At 35.7% G+C, this 24,643-nt stretch overlaps 1 protein-coding gene across 4 annotated transcripts in view; it reads right to left on the bottom strand.

Moving 5' to 3' along the window:
* Positions 1–24,643, bottom strand: part of AP3S1 (adaptor related protein complex 3 subunit sigma 1) — a 78,254-nt gene that overhangs the window by 50,410 nt on the left and 3,201 nt on the right. For all 4 annotated transcript variants that reach the window (XM_032335401.1, XM_032335399.1, XM_032335400.1 and 1 more), the window contains exon 2: positions 3,429–3,520. In XM_032335401.1, coding sequence (XP_032191292.1) covers positions 3,429–3,520 — 92 coding nt within the window. The remainder of the gene's footprint in view (positions 1–3,428; positions 3,521–24,643) is intronic.

The following is a 24,643-nucleotide window of genomic DNA, read 5'->3' as shown; positions in this document are numbered from 1 at the left end:
ACCTACCATCTGCCAGCTACTGACAGTGGATAAAGGAACAGTAACAAATAAATAAGAAAAAATGGTCAGAGTAGAAGGCACTACATGGTGATTCCAAACAGGATGATTCTGTACTGTCGGATCTGCTACCTAAGATGAAATCTTAGGAGTGACATTTAGACTGAGAGCTAATGATAAGGAATTAGCCATGAAAAAATTTAGAGAAGAGCATTTCAGGCAAAGGTGACAGCTAATAAAAAGGCCAGGCCATCAAGAAAAAAATATATATGTTCAAGGAAGAGAAAGAGGGTGCACGGAAAAGAAAAGATTAGTAAACAAACAGAAGTAGGCAGGAACCAGGTCACAGGGCATTTTAAAATGCTTATTAGATTTAACTCTGTAAGTCACAGTAAGTTATACAGCTTACAGCTGACTATTAACTGGGGAGGAAAAAATAATATTACTTAAGTTTTAGAGAAATTTACCTTCAAAATCTCCTCCAAAAATACATTTTATTTTGAAATATAAATGCAAAAAACTTAGGTAAGAAATATTCAATTCTTTCATCAAACATTTTTATTTACACTGACTGGAATGTCAGCATTTTAAAAATAGTAATTTAGGACTCATTCCAAACACCTTATGTTTTTCTAGTTTAGCTATTTCATAGTTACATTTACAGTAATTAGTTTACCTTCTCAAAAGACCTTTAAACCTAATATAAAATAAAATCAAGGCCAAATGTAATCAAAGCTAAGGGAAGACTCAAACAAGACACAGGAAAATAGCACCTATTTCTTTTTTTTTTTTTTTAAAGATTTTATTTATTTATTTGACAGAGAGAAATCACAAGTAGACGGAGAGGCAGGCAGAGAGAAAGAGAGGGAAGCAGGCTCCCTGCTGAGCAGAGAGTCCGATGCGGGACTCGATCCCAGGACCCTGAGAGATCATGACCTGAGCCGAAGGCAGCGGCTTAACCCACTGAGCCACCCAGGCGCCCCATTAGCACCTATTTCTTAACTCTGTAAAACTAACACTGAAGGGGCGCCTGGGTGGCTCAGGTCATGATCCCAGGGTCCTGAGATTGAGACCCACATCGGGCTCTCTCCTTGGAGGGGAGCCTCCTTCCTCCTCTCTCTCTCTACCTGCCTCTCTGCCTACTTGTGGTCTCCCTCTGTCGAATAAATAAATAAAATCTTTAAAAAAAAAATAAATAACTAACACTGAATTCACAAGGCCAGAGAAACAACTTCTGTAAGTACCCACTTCTTACATGGCTTCTTATAGCAAAAGTGGAAGTGATTTTTGACAAGAATTAAGAATGACTACTATGCTAGACAAATTTCTAGAAAAGATATTCGATTAAAAATATGTATGTGCAATTTAAAGAATCTCTGAGATGATTTTTATAGACTATGATGGCAACTGTTCCTGAGAAGACACAAAAAGAACACTCACAGCAGGATTCAGTTCATCCTGAATCAGCAATTTAGTGATTATCTTAAACTTTTGTTCAGCTCTACCATAAAAGAAGAGCAAACTATTGAGAACTGTAGTTTCAAAATGACAATCCATGCCATTAAAAGAAAGCAAAGACTTAATACATAGCACAAGTACATACTTTACCTTTTAAAATGTAATTTTATCTTCAAACTAGAGTGCAACACTGATAAATACTGATTCAAATTCTTGTATGCAAGGCAACATACCATATAAAACCACAGAATTTTAAAACCCGCCCTTACTTTAAATATCTCATATTACAGGGGGGGGGGGGAGAACCGGGGTACAAGAAGTGACCTGATCAAGAAAACCAGATTTGTTAGTCACAAAACTAGGCCTGAATCAGCTGTGTAGCCTCATCTCTGATGTAATGTTTGCCTCCGACTTTTTGTAAGCCTGGAAAAGAAGGATCACAGACTTGAGCCCTGATTTCTAGATCGCACAGTGCCCTGCCTGGGAAGAGCCAGGTTCTTTCATGCCCATCACCTTCGGTGCCCTGTGCTGGGTGACAAGTCCCTGAAAGAGAATAAAATGCTGAGATGAAGAAAAGTGGTAATGGCAGAGACCACTCAACTCCTGCAGAAGTGTGGCAGACATAAAGCACAAAAAACACAAAGCAGGCACACCTGTCTCAACGATTAAACTGGGAGGTCTGGAGGCAATAGCAAAATTTATAAATTTTAAGTGTGTATGTGTAGATTGAACCACAGCACGATCTAACCCTTTAAGAAATGCAAGTAAACTTTCTATGTGATAAACAGTGATGTATGGTCAAGTAAGAATGGATTTTTTATTATCCAACCTACTTTTCAAAATAAATATCATACACATTAAAAAATAGAAAAGTATAGGTCTCTCTAATATATAATTTTTCATAATGGGGCTCAGCTAAAGTTCAGTTCTTGACTTGTCAATGAAGAAATATCTTATTAAGAAATTGATTATAGGAGCGCCTGAGTGGCTCAGTGGGTTAAAGCCTCTGCCTTCGGCTCAGGTCATGATCCCGGGGTGCTGGGATGGAGCCCTGCATCAGGCTCTCTGCTCGGCAGGGAGCCTGCTTCCTCCTCTCTCTCTGCCTGCCTCTCTGCCTACTTGTGACCTCTGTCTGTCAAATAAATAAATAAAATCTTTAAAAAAAAAAAAAGAAATTGATTATATTAACATGAGCAGGAACATTTATAAAACTGCTTTCATGGAACCCACTAATTTAAAAGTATTTATTTATAATAGCTGGCAAGCTAATTATAACTGATTTTTATTTATTCATTTTAAAAATAGTAAACTCTTTAGCTGAATTCTACCTATATGCAGATATACCTATATATAGATATATATACATGCACACAGATATTTATTTGAAAAGCAGATTTCAGTCTGCTTATAATAAAAGAATTTGTAAGTTGTTATGAACAGGTCTATTCACTCCAAGGAATACCCTCTAGTCATTAAAAAGAATGACGTAGCTCTAAATGTGTTTATATGCAAAACTTCTAAAAATATTAAGTGAAAATGAGCAACATGCAAAGCAGCATACCTAGTGTGATCCTGTAAATAAAAATTTTTTAAGGTTGTATCTTTATATGTTGGTCAATGAAAAATTAATTTTCTAGAAGGATACACAAGAAAGTGAGAAAGATTAAAGTTAGGAAAGGGAGACTTGGTTTATGATTAATTTTACACGTCTCTGTAACGTTTGAATTTTTGCCACATGAATATAGTACATTTAACATTTACTGTAACATGTACTGTAACATTTTTAAGGAAAAAAAAGGACTACATATCTTTAAAAAATTCTTTAAGTTAGACTTATAGCTAACAAGGTGATAATTAATCTCTTTATCCAATTAATCAAAATTAGGAAATTTTTACCGTAACCAATAACTAAACAGTATATATTTTAATCATATAGTCAAAGATTAGAAATGTCCATGAAATGCTTTACTTACAATCCTCCTTCTAGGAAATTACAAACATTTTCATCTCTCTTAGATACCAAATGGAATGTCTCCCTGATGATTTGCTGTTGTGTATCTTCACTCTGAGAAAGAATAATTTATATATGTTAGGATTAAATTTCTAGGTTTAACAGCATTTTAAGAATTTTAAAAGTAGAAGGCAGTATTAACTATCAGGGAAATTAATCTATGAGGGAGGTCCTTGGAGAGCTAACATACTACATCTCACAGAAACAAAACCCAACACTTTTCAATGTAAAAAAAAAAGCAAAAACAAAACAAAACCAACATTTTAGTTTGCTACTAAAATAAAACTAACACTTCCCAATTTCAAAATCCAGGAAGAAAAATATTAGATGAATTAAAGACTACTAGTAAAAGGGACACTAGATAGTAACAACTCAAAGGTGAGTGTTTTACAAATGAGTAACCTGAAACAGAGAGGTAAAGTTATAAATAATTCATGTAGCTAATCTGTATTTTATTAGAAGGAAAATATAGAAGTTTAGAGCTTCCAATTAAGTTTAAATGCAAACTGAGATAAGTCCATCCATATTAGTCATATAAGCATAGCGTAAAACCAAAAGTTTGCTCAGTAAGTATTAAATTCCCCAAGCAATTCACATGCTAGTAAAAAAGAGTCAGCTTCTCAAACACTTCAATAGGAAACTGGGCAAAATCACAAATAGGAATTTCACAGGAAAGGAAATATGATGGTCAATAAACAAATGAAAAGACATGGAAGGCCTGGGGTGGCTCAGTTAGTTAAGCCTCTGAGTCGGTTTTGGCTCTGGTTATGATCTCAGGGTCATGAGATAGAGCCCCACTTCAGGGTCCATACTGAGCCTGGAGCCTGCTTAAGATTCTTTCACTTCTGCTGTCCCTCCCCAGCTTAAAAAAAGATGTTATCCCTCACTGGCAATGAAGTGAAATACAAATTAAAGTCACAATGAAATAACACCACATGCATCACATTAGCAAAGTGTAAAAGTCTTACAATACCACATTGTAGACAAAGATGTGGAGCCAAACTCATCCCACCAAGTGGGAGCGCAAATGGTATCATCACCTGAGAAAACACCTAAATATCTTCCAAAGTCCCAATACCAAATACCATCAAACTGGGGGTTAGGGTTTCAACATATGAATTGGGGGGGGATAGGAAGACATCTCAGTCTATAGCAGGGGGAAAAAAGCAAGTCAGCAAAATGACATGTAATCATTCAACAATATAAATTTCAAAAATATGTAAAAGTAATAAATAAAATCTTTTTAAAAATATGTAAAAGTAAGTAGTATTTGATACACATATATGTAATAAAAATAAAACTGTGAAGAATATCAGGGGAATGATTAGCAAATTTCAAAGTACTGATTTCATAAGACTATATTCTCTAATCACATTGCAATTAGGTAAAAGAATCAATAATTAAAAGGACAGGTTTTTTAAAATTTCAAACAGGCATTCAAATTGTTAAGAAGTAAAACTATCTGGGGGCACCTGAGTGGCTCAGTGGGTTAAAGCCTCTGCCTTCGGCTCAGGTCATGGTCCCAGGGTGCTGGGATCGAGCCCTGCATCGGGCTCTCTGTTTGGTGGGGAGCCTGCTTCCCTTACTCTCTCTCTGCCTGCCTCTGCCTGCTTGTGATCTCTGTCTATCAAATAAATAAAATCTTTAAAAAACAAAAACAAAAACAAAACCTTTAAAAAAAGAAGTAAAACTATCTGTATTCACAGATGGCATCTATGACACATTGATCATATATCCAAAAAAAGTCTAAAGAACCCAGAAAAAAACTGTTAAAGTTTATAAACAAATCTACCAAAGTTCAAGATACAAAATCAACACTCAAAAATCTGCTGTACACTACCAATGAACAATCCAAAGGGAAATCTAGTCACAGATGTCGCAGAGATTTAATAGATAACAGGTTAATATGATGAACATATTAAGCATAATAAGTAATAATAATAAGTAAGTTTAAAAATCCAAGATGAAGTGGGGTGCCTCAGTGGCTCAGGGGATTAAAGCTTCTGCCTTTGGCTCAGGTCATGATCCCAGGGTCCCGGGATCAAGCCCCGCATCGGGATCTCTGCATAGCAGGGAGCCCGCTTCCTCCTCCTCTCTCTCTCTTTGCCTGCCTCTCTGCCTACTTGTGATCTCTGTCTGTCAAATAAATAAATAAAGTCGTTAAAAAAAAAAATCCAAGATGAAGTGGCAAATTCCTTAAAAAAATAATAATAATAAAATGGTCCCAAGGAGAAAAGGAAAAACTTTAAAAATCCTATTATCATAAAGAGGATAAATAATAATTTTAAATCTCTCTACCAAAAATAAATCAAGCCCTGATGGCTTTAACACCAGCCATGACCAATGATTTAAGAAACAGATCATTCTAATCTTACACAACTCTTCCAAAGCACAGATAAAGAATTAACATCCTCAATTCATTTTATGAAGCTAACATTGACACAAAATCAAACAAGGAATGTATGAGAAATGAACACTGCAGACCAGTCTCACCAAAAAGCATACATACAAAAATTAATATTTTAAAAAATTAATACATCATGACCCAAATGGGTTTATTCTAGTAATGTCTGGTTGATTTATTATTTATAAACAGATTGATGTAATTCTCTACATTAACAGATTGAGGGAGAAAACATAGGTCACTTCAACAGATGTGGAAAAGGCATCTGATAAAACTGAACATCAATTCTTGAATTTAAAAAAAAGCTCTTGGCAAATTTAAAAAAAGAGAACTTCCTCTAATTAAGAGTATCCAAAAAATACCTTTTGCAAACATAAGCACAAACAAAATGTTGAAGCACTATCTTCCTTTAAGATCAGAAACAAGACAGGTTAACTGATAATGGTTTTCCTATTCAGTGCCGTATCAGCCATCATCAGTATAAGAAAAACAAGAAAAAGAAATAAAAGATAAAAGAATTGAAAGAAATAAAACTGTCATTCACAGACCACAAGATTTTTCACATGGAAAATCTAATATAATTCACACAAAAGTGTTAAAATTAAAAGCTATAACAAGACAGAGCCAGCACACAAAACTGTTGCAATTCCAAACTTCTCCAACTGTCAGATGGAAGATATAATTTTAAAAAGATACCGAATACAATACCATCAAAAAACATGCAGTGCCTAGGAATAAGTCAAACAAAAACGTGCAAGACTTCTGTGGAGAAAATACAAAATTTTACTGAAAAAATTATAGAAGAGCTCAGTAAATGGAAAAATGTAGTGATTATAGCCTGAACGACTCAACAGTATGAAGATTCTCAATCTTCCCAAAATGCTCCAAAGGATCAAGGTAATTCTAACCAAAATCCCAACAGAGAGAGAAAAACTTAATAACCTGAATCAGATTCCAAAACATATATATTAAATCAGAAGACAAGAATGACAAGACACTCTCGAGTAGACTGTAAGCCTGTTTGAGCAGGTAAGAATTATGATAAAGCCACAGTAATTAAGATAACATGAAACTGATGTAGAATTAGGGAAACTGACTAATGGAACTGAACCATAAACACATCCACAGAAATATAAGTTAATTAAATTTAAAACACTGAATAGGCATTACAGAACAATAGAGAAAGAAAGGACATTTCCATGAATGGTGCCGGAATAAAAATTGTTGTTTTCATTTTACTACAATGAACTTAGACCTCTGACATTATACTAAAAAATCACTCCCAGGTTAGTTAAAAATGAATGTCAATGCTCAAATTATAAAGCTTTAAAAGTATAATAAGAAAAATCTTTGTGACCTTGTAATAGTGCTAGACTCTTAAGACACAAAATAAAGCTAACCATAAAGAAAATGACAGGCAAATTTGATCATATCAAAAGCAAGCATTCCTAATGCTCAAAAGACTCCAGAAAAAGGAAGGGGAGCCACAATCACAAAGAATATAGTTGCGGTACATCAAAACTGGCAAAGGAATAATACCCAGCATATAAAAAAAACTCAGAAGACATCAGTAAGAAAAAGATAAAATCTCAAAATAGAAAGGACTTGGCAAAAGAGACCATAAGAAATCATCAAGAAAAGGAAATTGGAATGGTAAATAAACTATAAAAGATTTCAACTTCATACAGGAGAAAGAGAAAAATAAAAAAAGGAAAAAACCCTACTAGTTAAAAACTACAATAACAACATTAAGTACCCATACTATCAATGAAGATATATAAATATGTCTAACAATATCAAGTATTGGCAAGAATAAAGAGCAACAAAGCACCCATACTGTAAGAACTGAAATTGGTACAACCACTTCTGGAAACAGACCAGCATCACCTAGTAACATGAATATACCCAAGGACAAAGGCATTCATTCAACTCCTAGTTACACACTAAAGAAATGCAAAAAAATGTTTACAAGATTGCTTATAGCAGCACTAAAGTTCGTAACAACAACAACAACAACAAATTACAATGTAAAATGTCCATCAATGCAAAATGTATAAATAAACTGTTATATTCTTGCATGGAATATCACACAGCAATGAAAATGAATGACTATAACTATATAATACACCAGTAACAATCTAAGAAATGTTGAATTTTTCTTAAATCAAGTCACAGAAGAATATAAATACTATGACTTTACTTTTTAAAAGTTCAAAAATATGTAAAATTAAACAGTGAACTGCTTGAAGACAAAAACGTAGTAAAACAAAAATGAAAATGGTTTTTAAAAATTCAACATGATGGTTATCTCTTAAATACACAGAGGAAAGGATACAAGATGAGAGATGCAGAAAGACTTCAAGGGTACTGTTAATTTTTGTTTGAAAAGGGATAGTGAAGGGCGCCTGGGTGGCTCAGTGGGTTAAGCCGCTGCCTTCGGCTCAGGTCATGATCTCAGGGTCCTGGGATCGAGGCCAGCATCGGGCTCTCTGCTCAGCAGGGAGCCTGCTTCCTCCTCTCTCTCTGCCTGCCTCTCTGCCTGCTTGTGATTTCTCTCTGTCAAATAAATAAATAAAATCTTTAAAAAAAAAAAAAAAAAAAAAGAAAAGGGATAGTGAACATGCAGCAATTAAAGTATTAGTTCCCCTATCTTGCAGATATTCAATATATACATTTATTTTTCATCTATTCAATATTTCATAAAAATATGCAAAATAGTGAGGGAAGAAGAAAAAGCACTGTATAATAAAGAAAGAAAGAGCACTGTATAAGAAGGCTGCCCTCTTCCTTTCTTAGGTTTACTTGATCATCTATCTCTACCACCTCCTTCCAGTCTTCATTTAGAGCTAAACAATGTCCCTTGGATGACCTTACTTCCTCTGGTGGCTTCCACCATGCTATCTTCCTAATCTTTCATTCTCCTATATCCCTAGTGCTTAACAGAATTCTATCTTCTTTTCTGAACTGGTGACAGATATTTTCAGCTTACAGATATCTCCAGTTATAATCCATAAAGTCATATAAAAACTTACATGTGAAAGACTAAAAACATCACATTTCTTCTCAAGCCTGTTTTTCTAAAAAAATAAAAAATAAAAAAATAAAAACTATTTCAAAAGAAAAACCTGTTTTTCTTTCTTTTTTAAATTCAAGTACAATTGACATATGTTACATTAGTTTCAGGTGTACAAAAAGTGATATGGCAATTCTATACATTGCTCAACAGTCAACACAGTAATTATAGTCACCATCTGTCACCATTCAACATCACTACAATGTCACTGACCACATTCTGTAGGCTGTACTTTCATCTCTGTGACATATTTACTCTAACTAGAAGTTCGTACCTCTTAACAAAACCCATTTTTATTACTGTATTTCTAATCTCATTTAACAGCATTACCATTCATCCTATCTCTTAAGCCAAAAATCTTGATGATTTCTTTCCTTTCACTTTCCATGTCTATTGGGTCACCAAGTCCTGTTAATTCAACTGCAGAAACAACAGTAAACCTGGATTCAGATACTATCTCAACTCAGATTCTTATTCTTACCCAGAATACTGTAAGAACCACCTAACATTAACTCTGCCACCTGTCTCTCCACTCCAAACCATCTCACCCATGGGACCAGAATTCCTTCCTAAGTAACAGTATTTGTTACTTCCTTTCTTAGTTCCCTAGATTCCATCTGACCTAACATCCAAACTCCCTCCAGGCCATAAACAAAACATTCCAAAGCCGATTCCTGACCTACCTATGAGTTTTCATCATCTATCTCTTCTCTTCTACATAATCCACTTCAACTGCACTGAACTTCTCACCATGCGCTTCCTTCCTATTCTCCTACTCTCTCATCCCATTCTCTAGCAACAGCCTTTTAAGCCTCAGATCAAACATGATGGTTTGTCAAGTGTTTTTGTACTTTCCCAGGAAAAAATTATTTCCTTCTTCCTCAGTGCTTCCACGATACTGTTTTTAATCCTAACATATACTTTTAACAGTGTGCTCAAATTTCCTTTGTAGATATCTGAGTTCTATCAGACTCCAACCCCCTCTAAATCTTTAAATGTGAAATGCTGAACACAGTGGCTGGCATAGAGTCATCAATGTAAATACACTGAATAAATGAACTTCAAATGTAGAAGAAGGGATCCACATTCATTCATATTTTCAAACATCAGGATTACATGACACACACCAAAAAAGGGAGGCAGTAAAGTAAAGACAGTATGGTGTAGTAGTTAAAGGTATGAGCTCTGTTCTAATTAAGACAATAGGTTAAATGTACAAAAATATCTATTTTTGTGGCCTTCTCAAACCCAGCTAAAACAGTATCAACCCCTCCCCCTTTTTTTAAGGGCATAAACCATGAGGATGAGGAAAATGAGAAAGAAGACAGGGTAACAAAATTTAGTAAGTGGCTAGAATGAGTGGTCAAGTATCAAGTGAATCTCAGAAAACCTAATTCCAAATCGGTGACAGGGAAACCCAAGAACTAACCCAATCTGCATCACAAAATGGCCAAATGCTCAAGAATTAGTACTTGTAGGTACTTCTGGAAAAGAGGAATGTAAAATAAGGAGGACTGTTTCTGAGGTAGAATTTAGCCACTAAATTCCCTCTGTCATCCCCAAGAAAAGTCTCTAAACTTATTTCAAGGAGTAGATAAAATTTGGGGTCTTTTGGAGGGCAAGGGGTACTGGCTCACTAAAAATGACATCCTAATCCCTGGAACCTATGAATATATCCCCTTACATGACAAAGAGGACTCTACAGGGGTGATTAAAGTAATGACCTCGAGTTCGAAAGATTATCCCAGATTATCTCATAGACCCTAATTAATCATGTGGCTCCTTAAAATCAGGCAGTCTTTCCTGGGCCGTGGTCAGAGGACGATGTGACCAGAGAATAATCAAAAGAGACGCCATTCAGTTGGTTAGATGATGGAGGAAGAGGGCCAAGAGCCAAAGAATGCAGGCAGCCTCTGGGAGCTGGAAAAGGCACGGAAATGGATTCTCTCCTAGAGCCTTCAGAAAGGAATGCAGCTTTAATAATATGTATATTTGAGCCCAGTAAATCCCTTATCAGACTTGTAACTCACAGAGCTGTATGATAACAAGTTTGTACTGTTTTAAGCCACTGAGCTTTTGGTCATTTGTCAGAGCAGCAATAAAAAGCAAATACAGACAGTGTACTAAAAACAGAATATTTAGGAAAAAGTACCCATACCTGTTGCTAGTCCTTTTTTCAATCAGTTCCCAGAATGCCTAAACCAGGTCTTCTTCGCCCTCTAGGCAGGAACCTGGCACAAACTTCTCCAGGAACTCTACTTAGATCTAAAGATAATGACGTTGGGAGTTCCCACAATGGCAGAATCTGTTATCTGTTCACCAGAATGTAGTTCCTTTACTTCCCAGACACACAATTCAACAATATTTTTCATTTTTTCCTTGAATTAATGTAGACCAACACAAACAGGCTCTGGCCAATGGAATGTGGTTAGTAGTTGCAACGTAATGCTTCAACTGACACAACTGGAAGACAACTGGGCTTATCTCTTCCCAATTCTGCATTCTGTGACATCATGTTGAGAGCGTGACTACTGGCCATCATGGGAGTACTGACACCACGTAGCAAAGGCTACAAATTATAGCTTTTTCCTCCCAGATGAGCTGGTTAAAAATATAAAAATGCTGCCTGATCTCCTATGTTAACTAGATGCAGAAGTGCCTTTGACCTCACCCTCAAGAAAAAACAAATGCACACAAAGAAGGTTCTAGCTCATCAGAATCACCAATATTGGACTTCATGTGAAAAATAAACTTTTATTGTGTCACGCCACTAAGATTTGGGGGATTGTTAACAGCAATTGCCATTTTCACACCAGCTAAACTGCCTAGTCTGATAATCTCAAGTACAGCTCACATAGGCAATCCCCGATCATGGATTCAGAGCTTCTAATTAGCTTTAAGAATCCTAACCTTAGACAGAAGCAGTCAATCAAGGATTACTGGACATCTGAAGACAGCTCTCACATAAAGACAAAATATGGATGAAAATAACTTAGAGAAAACAAACCAAGTATGGCACAGAAAATTTTTTTAATATTTATCATTAGTATCAGAGAAGTAATAAAGAAATTGCAACTATAAAATAAGAACAGCATACTATAAGATAACAATATCAAGATATTTTAAAGGGAGCTCATGGAAATTAAGAATTTAAACAGAAATTTTTTTTAACTCAGGGAAACACTGGAAAATAAAGTTGAGAAGTCAACCACAAAATAGTCAAAGGGCAAAATGACAGAAAACAGAAGAGGAGGAATAAGAAAAATAGAACAGTCAAGAGGAATGCTGAATAAAAAGAGATTCAAAAGGAGAACAGTGGAAATGGAGGAATTTTTAAAGCAGAGAGAAAAAGAATGTCCAGAAAAAAAGAGCTCATCAAGTACTCAGAACTGATAAAACAGCCTCAGAGCAAAGGGTCTATGAAACTTTAGAAATCTCGGAAAAACAAGAGTCTACATACTTTCTTGACAGTAAAAACAGACCATACACAAAGAAAAAATAATCAAAATTGCCTCAAGCTTTTTGAAAGCAATACTGGAAACTAAAAGACAATAGAGCAATGCCATCAAAATTCTGAGGGTAAATTATTTCCAACCTAGAATTCTATAGACAAGACAATGTGAAGTTACAATAAGACTCTTCACAGACAAGCAAGGTCTCAAATAATTTATCTCCTTACGGCCTTTCTTAAGATGTTACTGGAGAAGTGTTCTCCAGGGTAAGGTAACAAACCACACAATCAAGCAATAGGAGGTCCAACATAAAAACAGGCTAAAGATATTCCAAAGATAACAGAGATATTTGCCATCCAACAGGTCTAGACTGGGCCTAGTCAAAAGATTCCAGAAGAGATTTCTTCAGGAACATGACACTGAGAAAGAAGCATATGATTGTGATGAATGACAAAGATGTCAGTTAGTGGTAAGTAAATAAAAAACTAGATCAAAGAAAAAGGCGATTGTTTATTTCCAAGGAAAATGAACTCTCAGGAGAGAAAAAAACTAAGCACAATTTATAACATGGTTCAGGTGAGAAAAGCATTTACACAGGAAATTAATGAAAACACCAGATACTGCTCTAACCAGTATTATGAAATAACAGTGAGAAGACTGGGAAGGATGCAGATGTTGGGTGGGACACAGTAAGGAGCTAAAGAAGCATTGTCAATAGCAGAAGTAAACAAATCATGCCTGCAACTGAAAAAATACGACAGCAAAACAAACACATTTAGAGACATGTGAATACTGAATAATCAGCTAAAAGTATCTACCTGTGGGAAGGGAGAAATGAAAGAATGTTATTTTTCATAATAAGCCTTACAGAAGAACTATTAGATCCTTTAACCTATGTGTCTGTAAAACTTTGTTAAACAAAGTAAAAATAAAGAAGGAAGGGAGGAGAGTATAAAATCTGCAACCAGACTATATGGGTCTATTCCTGGACATGCTCTTTATTAACTGTGTGACTTTGAACAAGTTTACTTAACCTCTCTGTGACTGAATATCAGAACATTTATAGTATGAATAATATAACAATATTTACCTCGCACAGTTGTTGCGAGGATTAAGTTAAAATTCATAAATCTCTGGGGCGCATGGGTGGCTCAGTGGGTTAAGCCTCTGCCTTCAGCTCAGGTCATGATCTCAGGGTCCTGGGATAGAGCCCCACAAGGCGCTCTCTGCTCAGTGGGGAGCCTGCTTCCCTCTCTCTCTCTGCCTACTTCTGATATCTCTCTCTGTCAAATAAATAAATAAAATCTAAAAAAAAAAAAAACCATAAAGCTCTTAAAAACAATACCTGGCACATAATAAACATGGATTAACAATGACTTACTTAAAACATCTGTCTCTGGGACTGTCTATAAAAGCAGCTCTAAAATTCTAATGACAGGTGTAAAATCTTGTAAGGAGTTTTCTTTTAAGAAAAATTATCCTTTTTGCACTGTTATTGTTTATAAACAAATTACAGATTATATAAGCTAAACCATAACTATGTTTTATTATTTTATCAGTGAAAATAATTTCTCATATAAACTTCTAAGACTGCCTCTCATAAGCACCCACCTTTCTTAAAATGTCAGCAATACTCATCTAAGAAAATCAGTATCAGGAAGAATGCCTTAAGATTTTAATCAAACATCCAAAGTTTGAGATTAAACAAATCAAATCTCTGCTGACATAAGACAATTTCCCTTTCTTTATTAATCAATTTAATTTAATGGCTTTCGTAAAGAAGCCTAGAGCTTGCTTCAGGCAGATCAGATTTCCTAATACTATAGCTTCATCACAGAAGTCAACAGATAAATTTCAGCTGGTCACAACTCCTAGATTACATCAGTCTAAAGACAACTAGAGTTATATAAAGGCAACAACATTTGTTGTTTTAGTTACTTCTCTTAAAAATAAATAAACACTTCTCTCAATGCATTAGTGAAAATTCATTTTAAAGACTCAGCAACCCACTAACAAAACTTTTCTCTCTTCCTATGCTCATTTCCTGTTCTTATACGTATGTCATAAAGACAACTTTAAAACCAAAACATCCTCTAGTCAAATAGTAAATACGTCATAATCCTCATCCCTCCTCCCATACACACTCAGAGAATTTTTTTCTTAAAATGCATTCAGACTCTGCTAGCTGCTAGAATATCAAGGATTACCAAGATGAAAGAAAAAGAGATCTTTTTCTCTGAGAGTTTAAAACAAAAAATAAAATGAATATAACCATTTCAAACTTTTATTCAGTGTTCTGTGTCTTGCCTTTTTTAATATTCCCAAAGAGAAATAGATGTCGTTGTAATAAAAGTTAGAAAGCAATTCCTGACATAAGCATGATACAAATAGCACACTACAAGAGGTGAAGCAGAAAAATGATTTTCAGCAGCAAGAACATCATCTTCGAAGAAGAGACAGATGTCAATCTAGAAAGAGACTTATAGAATAAGTAGAATTTAGAAATTCAATGAAGAGAGAATATGAAGTTGCATGGCATTCAAAGCTGAAAAAAAAACAAAACAGGCAAAACCATGGGATCAGGAGAGCAAGGTGTATATATGAGAAACAAAGTTCACTTTTCATTAAAAGCAAGAGAGGTATGAAGGTTAAGCCTCAGAAAAACCTAACATTTCAAAATAATGAAAAAGAAAAGGTCCCAGGAAAGAAAATTCAGTGAGTGTGGGTTTTTTGCCAGCAGGAAGTCTGCACAAAGCCTTGGTGCTATGTAAGTAGGCCTCACTTAAGCCCAAGTGCATAATGGACAAGCAATGAGAATGCGGCTACCTTAAATCCCAAACATGGAGGGAAAAGTATTAGTACTTGCCCAGATCCTTCATTAAATTTCTTTAGAGAAAAACCCTCTGGTATCTTCCCTTACAATGTATAAAAATGTATTAAAGCCGCTTAGCCCAATAAAGTGCTCAATAAATGATAGCTATTATTAACACTCTACAACTACCATTCACTATACTATCTCCCAGTTTTAGTAGCAAAGACCCTTTTTTTTTTTTTTTGAACACATAGCTGAGGTGACAGACTGAGTTTGAAATATTTAAAGAGATAATTTAACCACAGTGACAGCTGAAAGGTTTGAGAATTCAAGAACAAGGTAAAATTGGAAGGTGGGGGGATAGTTAGAGGAAGAGACCAAGACAATTTAATGAATAAAAGAACAGCCGTCTTTTGAGGAACCTGGGTGGCTTAGTGGTTTAGATGTCTGCCTTTGGCTCGGGTCATCATGTCCCACATTGGGCTTCCTGCTCAGCAAGGAGTCTGCTTGTCCCTCTCCCTTCCCCGTGCTTATGTTCTCTCTCTCTCCCTCTCTCTCTAATAAATAGGTAAAATCTTTAAGACAAAACAAAACAAACAAACAAAAAAACAGTCGTCTTTTCAACAAATGGTGCTGGGAAAACTAGACAGCCACACGCAAAAGGACCAAGTTAGATCCCCACCTCAGGTCATATATAAAACTAACTCAAAGTAGATCATAGACCTGAATGTAAGAACTAAAATTACAAAACTCTTGGAAGGAAACACAGGTTTCCTTAATCTTCATGACCTTGGATTAGACAAACCCTTCTTAGATATAAGACCAAAAGCACAAACAAGAAAAACAGATAAAGTGGACACCAAAATTAAAAATCTTTTTAATTATAATAAGATTAATAAGTTATTAAGTGCTACAAATGATATCAGCAGGAAAATGGCAACAACCAACAACCAGAATAGAAAGAAATATAAGCAAATCATATACCTGATAAGGCACTTGCATCCAGAATGCATAAAGGACTCTTACAACTTAGTAATAAAAATACAACCCAACTTATAAATGGACAAAGGATTTGAAAAGACTTTTTTTCAAGGAAGATATGCAAATAGTCAATAATAACATGAAAAGATGCTCAACATCATTTGTCATTAAGAAAATACAAATCAAAATCACAACAGATAGATGCCACTTTACATCCACCAGTATGGTCAGAATCAAAAAAGAACAATAACAAGATAAGAGTTAGTTAATGAGGATATAGGGAAACTGGGACTGTCATATGCTTCTGATGAGAATGTGAAATAGTACAATTTGGAAAACACTCCGGCAGTTCTTCAAACAACTAAAGATAGAATTATCATAACAATTCCATACCTAGATATATGCCCAAGAGAAATGAAAACAAACGTTTACACAAATATTTGTATATGAATGTAATGTTCATAGCATTATTCATAGTAGTCAAAGATGGAAACAACCCAAACATCCATCACATAACAAAGAAATAAAAGGTGGTCCTCTTCGATATCAGTCACAGCAACTTCTTTCAAGATGTGTCTCCAAAGGCAAAGGAAACAAAAGCGAAAATGAACTTTTGAGACTTCATCAAGATCAAAAGCTTCTGCACAGCAAAGGAAACAGTCAACAAAACAAAGAGGCAACCCACGGAATGGGAGAAGATATTTGCAAATGACAGTATAGACAAAAGGTTGATATCCAGGATCTATAAAGAACTTCTCAAACTCAACACACACAAAACAGATAACCATGGCAAAAAATGGGCAGAAGACATGAACAGATACTTCTCCAATGAAGACATATAAATGGCTATCAGACACATGAAAAAATGTTCATCATCACTAGCCCTCAGGGAGATTCAAATTAAAACCACATTGAGATACCACCTTACACCAGTTAGAATGGCCAAAATTAGCAAGACAGGAAACAACATGTGTTGGAGAGGGTGTGGAGAAAGGGGAATCCTCTTACACTGTTGGTGGGAATGCAAGTTGGTGCAGCCACTTTGGAGAACAGTGTGGAGATTCCTTAAGAAATTAAAAATAGAGCTTCCCTATGACCCTGAAATTGCACTATTGGGTATTTACCCCAAAGATACAGATGTCGTGAAAAGAAGGGCCATCTGTACCCCAATGTTTATAGCAGCAATGGCCACGGTTGCCAAACTGGGGAAAGAACCAAGATGCCCTTCAACGGACGAATGGATAAGGAAGATGTGGTCCATATACACTATGGGGTACTATGCCTCCATCAGAAAGGATGAATACCCAACTTTTGTAGCAACATGGACGGGACTGGAAGAGATTATGCTGAGTGAAATAAGTCAAGCAGAGAGAGTCAATTATCATATGGTTTCACTTATTTGTGGAGCATAACAAATAACACTGAGGACATAGGGAGATGGAGAGGAGAAGGGAGTGGAGGGAAATTGGAAGGGGAGATGAACCATGAGAGACTATGGACTCTGAAAAACAATCTGAGGGTTTTGAAGGGGCGGGGGGTGGGAGGTTGGGGGAGCCAGGTGGTGTGTATTAAGGAGGGCATGTATTGCATGGAGCACTGGGTGTGGTGCAAAAACAATGAATTCTGTTATGCTGAAAAGAAAAAAAAAAGGTGGTCTATCTATACAAAGGGATATTATTTGGCCATTAAAAGGAATGCCATACTGATACATAACATATATGTACCGATATATAACATAGTGAATCTTAAAAGCACCATTGTAAGTGAAAAAAGCAAGTTACAAAAGACTACATATTTTATGATTTCATTTATATGAGGCATCTAGAATAGAAAAACCTCTAGACACAGAAAATGGATTAGTGGTTGCCAAGGAAAAGGGGCAGTGGGATCTGGGGAGTGACTGTTAATAGGTACTAGGTTTCAACTGTTTTGATGAAAATGTTTTAAATTTAGATTACGGTGATGGTCATATGCACAACTGTGAATACAATCAACTGTACTAAACTGTATATACTTTCAATGGGTGAATTTTATAACATATGAATTGTAACTTTTAAAGACTAGGTCATTCTTTTAAAAAAAAAAAGCCAGGGCAAGTATTATAACTAACTTTCTCCTTAAAAGTCTCCTTATGAAACTGCTCCTCTGGGAGAATTTTGGATGATTTAGTACTCTGTATTAAGAAAGAAGTTCATGGGCGCCTGGGTGGCTCAGTGAGTTAAGCCGCTGCCTTCGGCTCAGGTCATGATCTCAGGGTCCTGGGATCAAGTCCCGCATCGGGCTCTCTGCTCGGCAGGGAGCCTGCTTCCTCCTCTCTCTCTCTCTCTCTGCCTGCCTCTCTGCCTACTTGTGATTTCTCTCTGTCAAATAAATAAATAAAATCTTTTAAAAAAAAAAAGAAAGAAGTTCATTCCTTGGGGCACCTGGGTGGCTCAGTGGGTTAAAGCCTCTGCCTTCAGCTCAGGTCATGTTCCCAGGGTCCTGGGTTCAAGCCCTGCATCCGGCTCTCTGCTTGGCAGGGAGTCTGCTTCCCTTCCTCTCTTTCTGGCAGCCTCTCTGCCTGCTTGTGATCTTTGTCTGTCAAATAAATAAATAAAAATCTTTTATTAAAAAAAAAAGAAAGAAAGAAAGAAGTTCATTCCAACACAAAGCCTACAAAGAGATAATTTATACTGCAGAAATGCAAAAAATATCTGCGATCTCTGGAATATTCTACAGTTCCTTAGCTACATAATCTTCCAACCAACAGTAGGAAGTAGCAAGTAGTAGTAATAATAAAGGTAACTGTTATTATTAATTTTGTTATTAGTCTGTATTATCTGTAAGTATTTTCTTATTTAGCCTTCATAAAAAAAATTGCTTATTCAAAATAAAACTCCACAGTGGTAGGTTAGCTAGATAAATTATGATACATTATACAATGAACTATTATGCAATCACTATAAATTATTTTCCAGATATGACACCAAAAGCACAGGAAACCAAAAAAAAAGATAAGCTGGGCCTTACCAAAATTAAAAGCTTTTATGCATCAACTGACATTATCTTTTGAAAAAAGATGCCATTGCTTAGGTGAAAAGACAGCCCATGGATTGGGAGAAAATATTTGCAGATCATGTATCTGATAAGGGAATGATATCTAGACTACATAAAGAACTTCCACAACTCAACAACAACAATAAAACAAGCAGGTTAAAAAATGAATAAAGGATTTAATATATACTTCCTCAAAGATATATAATCAGTAAGCACATGACAAGATGCCAACATCCCTGTCATTACACAAATGTAAAACAAAATCACAATGAGCTACTACTTCATAGCCGTTTTGACAGCAATAATAAAAAAACTGAAAATAACAAGTATCAGCAAGGATGTAGGAAAATTAGAACCCTTGTGCATTGCTGGTGGGAATGGAAAATGGCACCGCTACCATGGAAAATGGTATATAGCAAATTCTCAAAAAAATTAAACATAGAATTACCACATGATCCAGCAACTCCACTCTGGGTAGAAAAAGAAGTGAAAGCAGGGACTCAAACAGGTATTTGTACACACATGTTCCCATGTATACCTGATGACCCATGTTCGTAGCAGGATTATTCACAACAGCCATAAAGTTGAAGCAATCCAAGTAAACCATGTAGCATACGCGTAACATATAATGGATCATCCAGTCTTAAAAAGGATATTTTGATACATGCTACAACATCAGTGAATCTTGAAGACATTCTACTAAGTGAAATAAGCCAGTCACAATAGGACAAATACCATATGATTCCTCTTCTATGAGGTTCCTAAAGTAGTCGAATTGAGACAAAAAATAGAATGGTGGTTGCCAGTGTCTGGTAGAAGGCGAGAATAAGAGTCAGTGTTTAATGTGTACAAAGTTTCAATTCGTAAAGATGAAGAACTTCCAGATATGGATAGTGGTGTCAGTTGTACAACAACGTGAACATACATAGTGCCACAGAACTGTATGCTTAAAACAGTCCATTTTATGTGTATTTCTCCACCTTAAAAAGCTCAGAACTGTCACGCTAAGATATATTCATGACAGGAAATAGCAGAATATATCTGTGGTGGGATGAACTGGCAATGTTACGCATTTAATTATATGGCACAAAGAAATCAAAACAATTCAAAGGGTCTGGCACATTGAAAAAGAGCCCTTTCCTCCTGGATGACAAAGAGAACAATGACTGACAGCCGGTGATTCTTGAATTACACCAGGCTTCAAAAACAAGGCAGGAAAGATGTAAACGCTTCTCAGCACAGTAATAGAGGTGGTCTACAGGGCTTCACATAAACAGTGCTCACCTATAATTAAGGTTGTGAGATGTCTGAGAAAAATAAATGCTTTTCTCCATGACTTCACAGGTGATTTAGGAAATGGAACCAGCTTGATCACAGGTCTCATTAGTACTAGGCTGCACAGAATTGGAGCAGTCACTTTGACCTTCATTTGTTGGGCTAGCACTCCCACCTCTCTCGAGCCTAAGGATGACTGGGGTGGAGCAGAAAATGACTGAGCAGAAGAAAGCCTTACTGCCTAGCCTGTAAAGGCCAGAGGCACTGTCCAATTGCGCAAACTACAAGTAGGATTCAGGGCAAAATACCTTTCTTGTGAAGAGCATGTTGGGGATGATGTCATCAGACTGAGAGAGATGAAAACGGGGCTGTCCCGGTCCTTCTCTCCAGCCTCATCTTTTGCCACACTTCCCTGCAATCACTCAGCTTGCCTTCTTGGTATTCCTCAACACCTACTTTGGTCCCTTTTGAGGGATCCTGCACCATTTTCTGCCTGAAATATTCTTTCCTCAGTTGTTCTCAAACACATGCCTTACCTCATTCAGTTCTTTTCTTAAATGTCCTGAAAGAGGCTCTCCTTGAGGATCTCATCGAATAGTCCCTCCCCCACCACTTTTTATCCCCTTCCACCATTTCATTTTTCTTCAAGCTAAACACAATTTTACATGCCTTGTTTATTATCTATAACCTATCACCAGAATGTAAAACTCACAGTGCAGGGGTGATACTTGTCTTGGTCATCAAATTACCTGTGCTTTGAACAGGGACACACAAACAACAAATATTTGTGGAAGAAATAAGGGCAGGGCACAAGGGAAAGGAGAGGACAATGGACAGGTCGGGGAGTATCCAAAAAGACCACTCCTCCTCTCAAAGCCGTCTAGAAGTGCCTTCCTTTGAAGTCTGCAGAACTTACCACCCATTAGCTAGAATGCTGGCCTTTACTCCTCCCATACTGCAATATCCTTCTGAGCACTGCCTGATCTCTCTGTAAAAAAATTTGTTTATCTATACTTCAGTTCAAAGGATTTGGGAAGGGGAAGGCTGATAAAGCAGAATGGGCAAGGAAAGAACAAGTGTAATTTGTCCCAATATGAGAGTTTTATGTGACAAGAAGCTGGAAGAAGACTGGCTCCTCTAGGGGGACAACAACTCAGAATCACCTTGGTTTAGCATGAACAGTGAAGAAATCCACAATTCCCAATGAATCTTGGAACACTGAAAAAATAAAATTAAATTAAAAAAAAAAAAAGAAAAAGAAATCCACAATTCACAAGCACAAAGACAAGTCCAAGTGCTAAAGACAAGAAAGAATTCTTTGACTTTCCAAAGAAAATTAGCAAAGATTTCCCTTCGGGATGAGAAAATGGAAGGGCCCTCATACACTCAGGTCACACATGTAAGTCCAATTTCGTAAAGAGACAGACATACACAGAGAAAACAATAAATGCAAATGACTAAACGCTATTTACATTAATGTATTTTAAAACATTTTAACAACAGAATTGCCAGATATTAACATATTTCGTTAACTGAAAGCCACAAATATTCTATAAATCCACCAACATTTTCAATGCATTCATTTTATGTTATTAGTGTCTAAAAGGTGTATATTCTTCACTGGGACCTTATGGAAGGAATTAAAGTAAATGTTAATAGTTAACTATGAATACTGAAATCAAGATGACCTTAGTGATCTTAACACTTTAATATTTTCCACATAATCACAAAAAAGGAAATGTATTTAAAAATTAAGTAATTTAACAGTTAACAACTTTACTAAAGAAACATAATACAGCCACCCTATACAAGACCTTCTACTTCTTTGAAAGGCAGAGGAATGACCTCTAATATTGTCTTATTTACAACCTTTCCATTAATATAAAAAATCACTATAATTCTGAACATTTTATTTCCTTCTTTACAATTGTCAGCAGCTTTAATATCAATTTTTTAAAAACAAGACTTCAAGGATACATAATTTTCCTTACAAGGAAAATAATGATATTAGAATTTGAATTTTTCAATGATGCTTTAAGGAATACCTTTAATCGATGATTAGCCCCGTAACATGGCAACAATAAACTTCAGTTTTTTAATATTTGTGGTACATGTTCAGAACCACGTATTATCAATATGTTTTTCCTGGTATTAATCACCTCAGAATCAATGTAGAATTATGAGAGAAGAAATAATAGTATCTATTCAAAAGAAATGTGCATGACTCAAGAGGGAATAGTGACACCTGTTTACCTACCCAACATCCACTCCTCTCTTACACGTTTCCAACAGAATAGTAAATTCATTCATGAGTCCACCCTCAGTTCCAAGGGTGGATACTGATTACTGTAAGCTGTTATTTATCTTAGGCAGAGCTAACCAGACTGAAGGGGAAGACATAACCTAGCAGGAACAGATCACACTCTGCTTAAAGACTGAATTGGTTACCACTGATTTCAATGAGGAAGAAAGCCTCTGAATATCAACTTCGTGAAAAGCAAGGAAGAAAAAGAGAAAGAAACTGAAGCTGTGATGAAGTCATTAATTTGCTGAATGAAATAATTTTGGAATCTACTATTCTGCACTTCCTATGTATCCTAATACAGTTCTTTTCAAGCAAATTTAAGTCAGGCTAAATAAAACCCTATTTATGTAGTCAACAGCATCCTAATTAATATGGAAAGAAATCAAATCATTTGGAATTCTCTTCTTAACAAGACAGCTCAAATAGTATATGTTACCATGTGTTAGCACCTTAATCCTTAGAACTGTTGATAATGATATTTTGGTCATGAAAAGAAATTTAACTATCCCATCTGCCACACTGTCTGTCTTAAGAGTCACTAAGAAAAGATATTGGTAAACATGGATGTATCTTTCTTAGAAATTTAAAAAGAAAAAAAAATACATATTTATAAATTTTTGCTTTTTATGTCAGCAAATTCAAAAAGGGAAAGAACAATCCTAGGTCCGTTCTAGGGCATGCATTTAATTGACAATAATAATCAGATTTAGTTTATAAGAAAACTGAGACAACTCATATTTGTAACAGTTTGTAATTCACGTATGAACAGTGCATTTTATATGTGCACAATCTTTTGTATCTGTGGAAACAACTACTATAATTTATATAAAAGAAAAACATGCTCACTTTATTTATAGTGATACGTCATGCTTAATTAATAACATAGAAATCAAAACCCAAGGGTTTTGTTTGATGGCTATGTAAAAATAAATCTGGCTTATTAACTACATGTCTCATTAGTTCTTCATGGCAATACACAAATATTGCCAAGCAAATACTAAAAAACTAAAGTTAATTGTTGCCAAGTTGCTGGGGCTAACCATCAATTAAAGAAACAATTAAACCAAGGAAAACATTCAAACTTCTGTAGTCATAGCTCAAGGAAATAGAGGGCAAAAACAAGAGGTGACAATATTCTGAGTCCACCCTTGAATTCTTAGTATCTGACTCTAGCGGAATGAACCAAAAATTTCAGTTTAGCAAAAGAGATGTGTGACTTCGTATATATCAAACCTCACAGCAGCTGGCAGGCACAATTAAACCTTAAAAATCTATTACAGCAGGAAACGGAAATCTGCACTACCAAAGGGTAAAGATGAACATATAAATTGTTGTGTCAAAAGGAAGAATAAGGGCGTCTGGCTGGCTCAGTTGGAAGATCATGTGATTTTTGATCTCCAGGTCATGAGTCATGAGTTGGGTATAGAGATTACTAAAAAATAAATAAACTTTTTTTTAAAAAGAGGAAGGATAAATGAGGAATGGAAATCCAATGCAATAAGGGAAACGGCTGGCAAATGGTTCAACAATTTTCAAACTGCTCACTGCTAAACCATTATTGTTGGAATCAAATCTCTGGCATCTTACAAGGACCACACTCCTGGGGGCTGCTTAATAAATTACACTCAAAACTGTCAGTCTTGAGAATACAAACTTCTTAGAAACTTCTACTTAAAACAGAAACAGCTGCGAAGTAACAACTATTCCACCATTGCTTTTATCCTGAAGGCATGAATTCTTAAAACATCCAGTTAATGAAGGACAAAATTTTAAAAGGTGGAAGGAGCCTTAGAAGTCACTTCTAATCCAAACTCCGTATTAGGCTAGGAGAATCGAATG

Source organism: Mustela erminea, chromosome 3 (genome assembly GCF_009829155.1).
Source record: "Mustela erminea isolate mMusErm1 chromosome 3, mMusErm1.Pri, whole genome shotgun sequence".
Taxonomy (NCBI): domain Eukaryota; kingdom Metazoa; phylum Chordata; class Mammalia; order Carnivora; family Mustelidae; genus Mustela; species Mustela erminea.
This window is presented reverse-complemented; position numbering and strand designations above follow the sequence as displayed.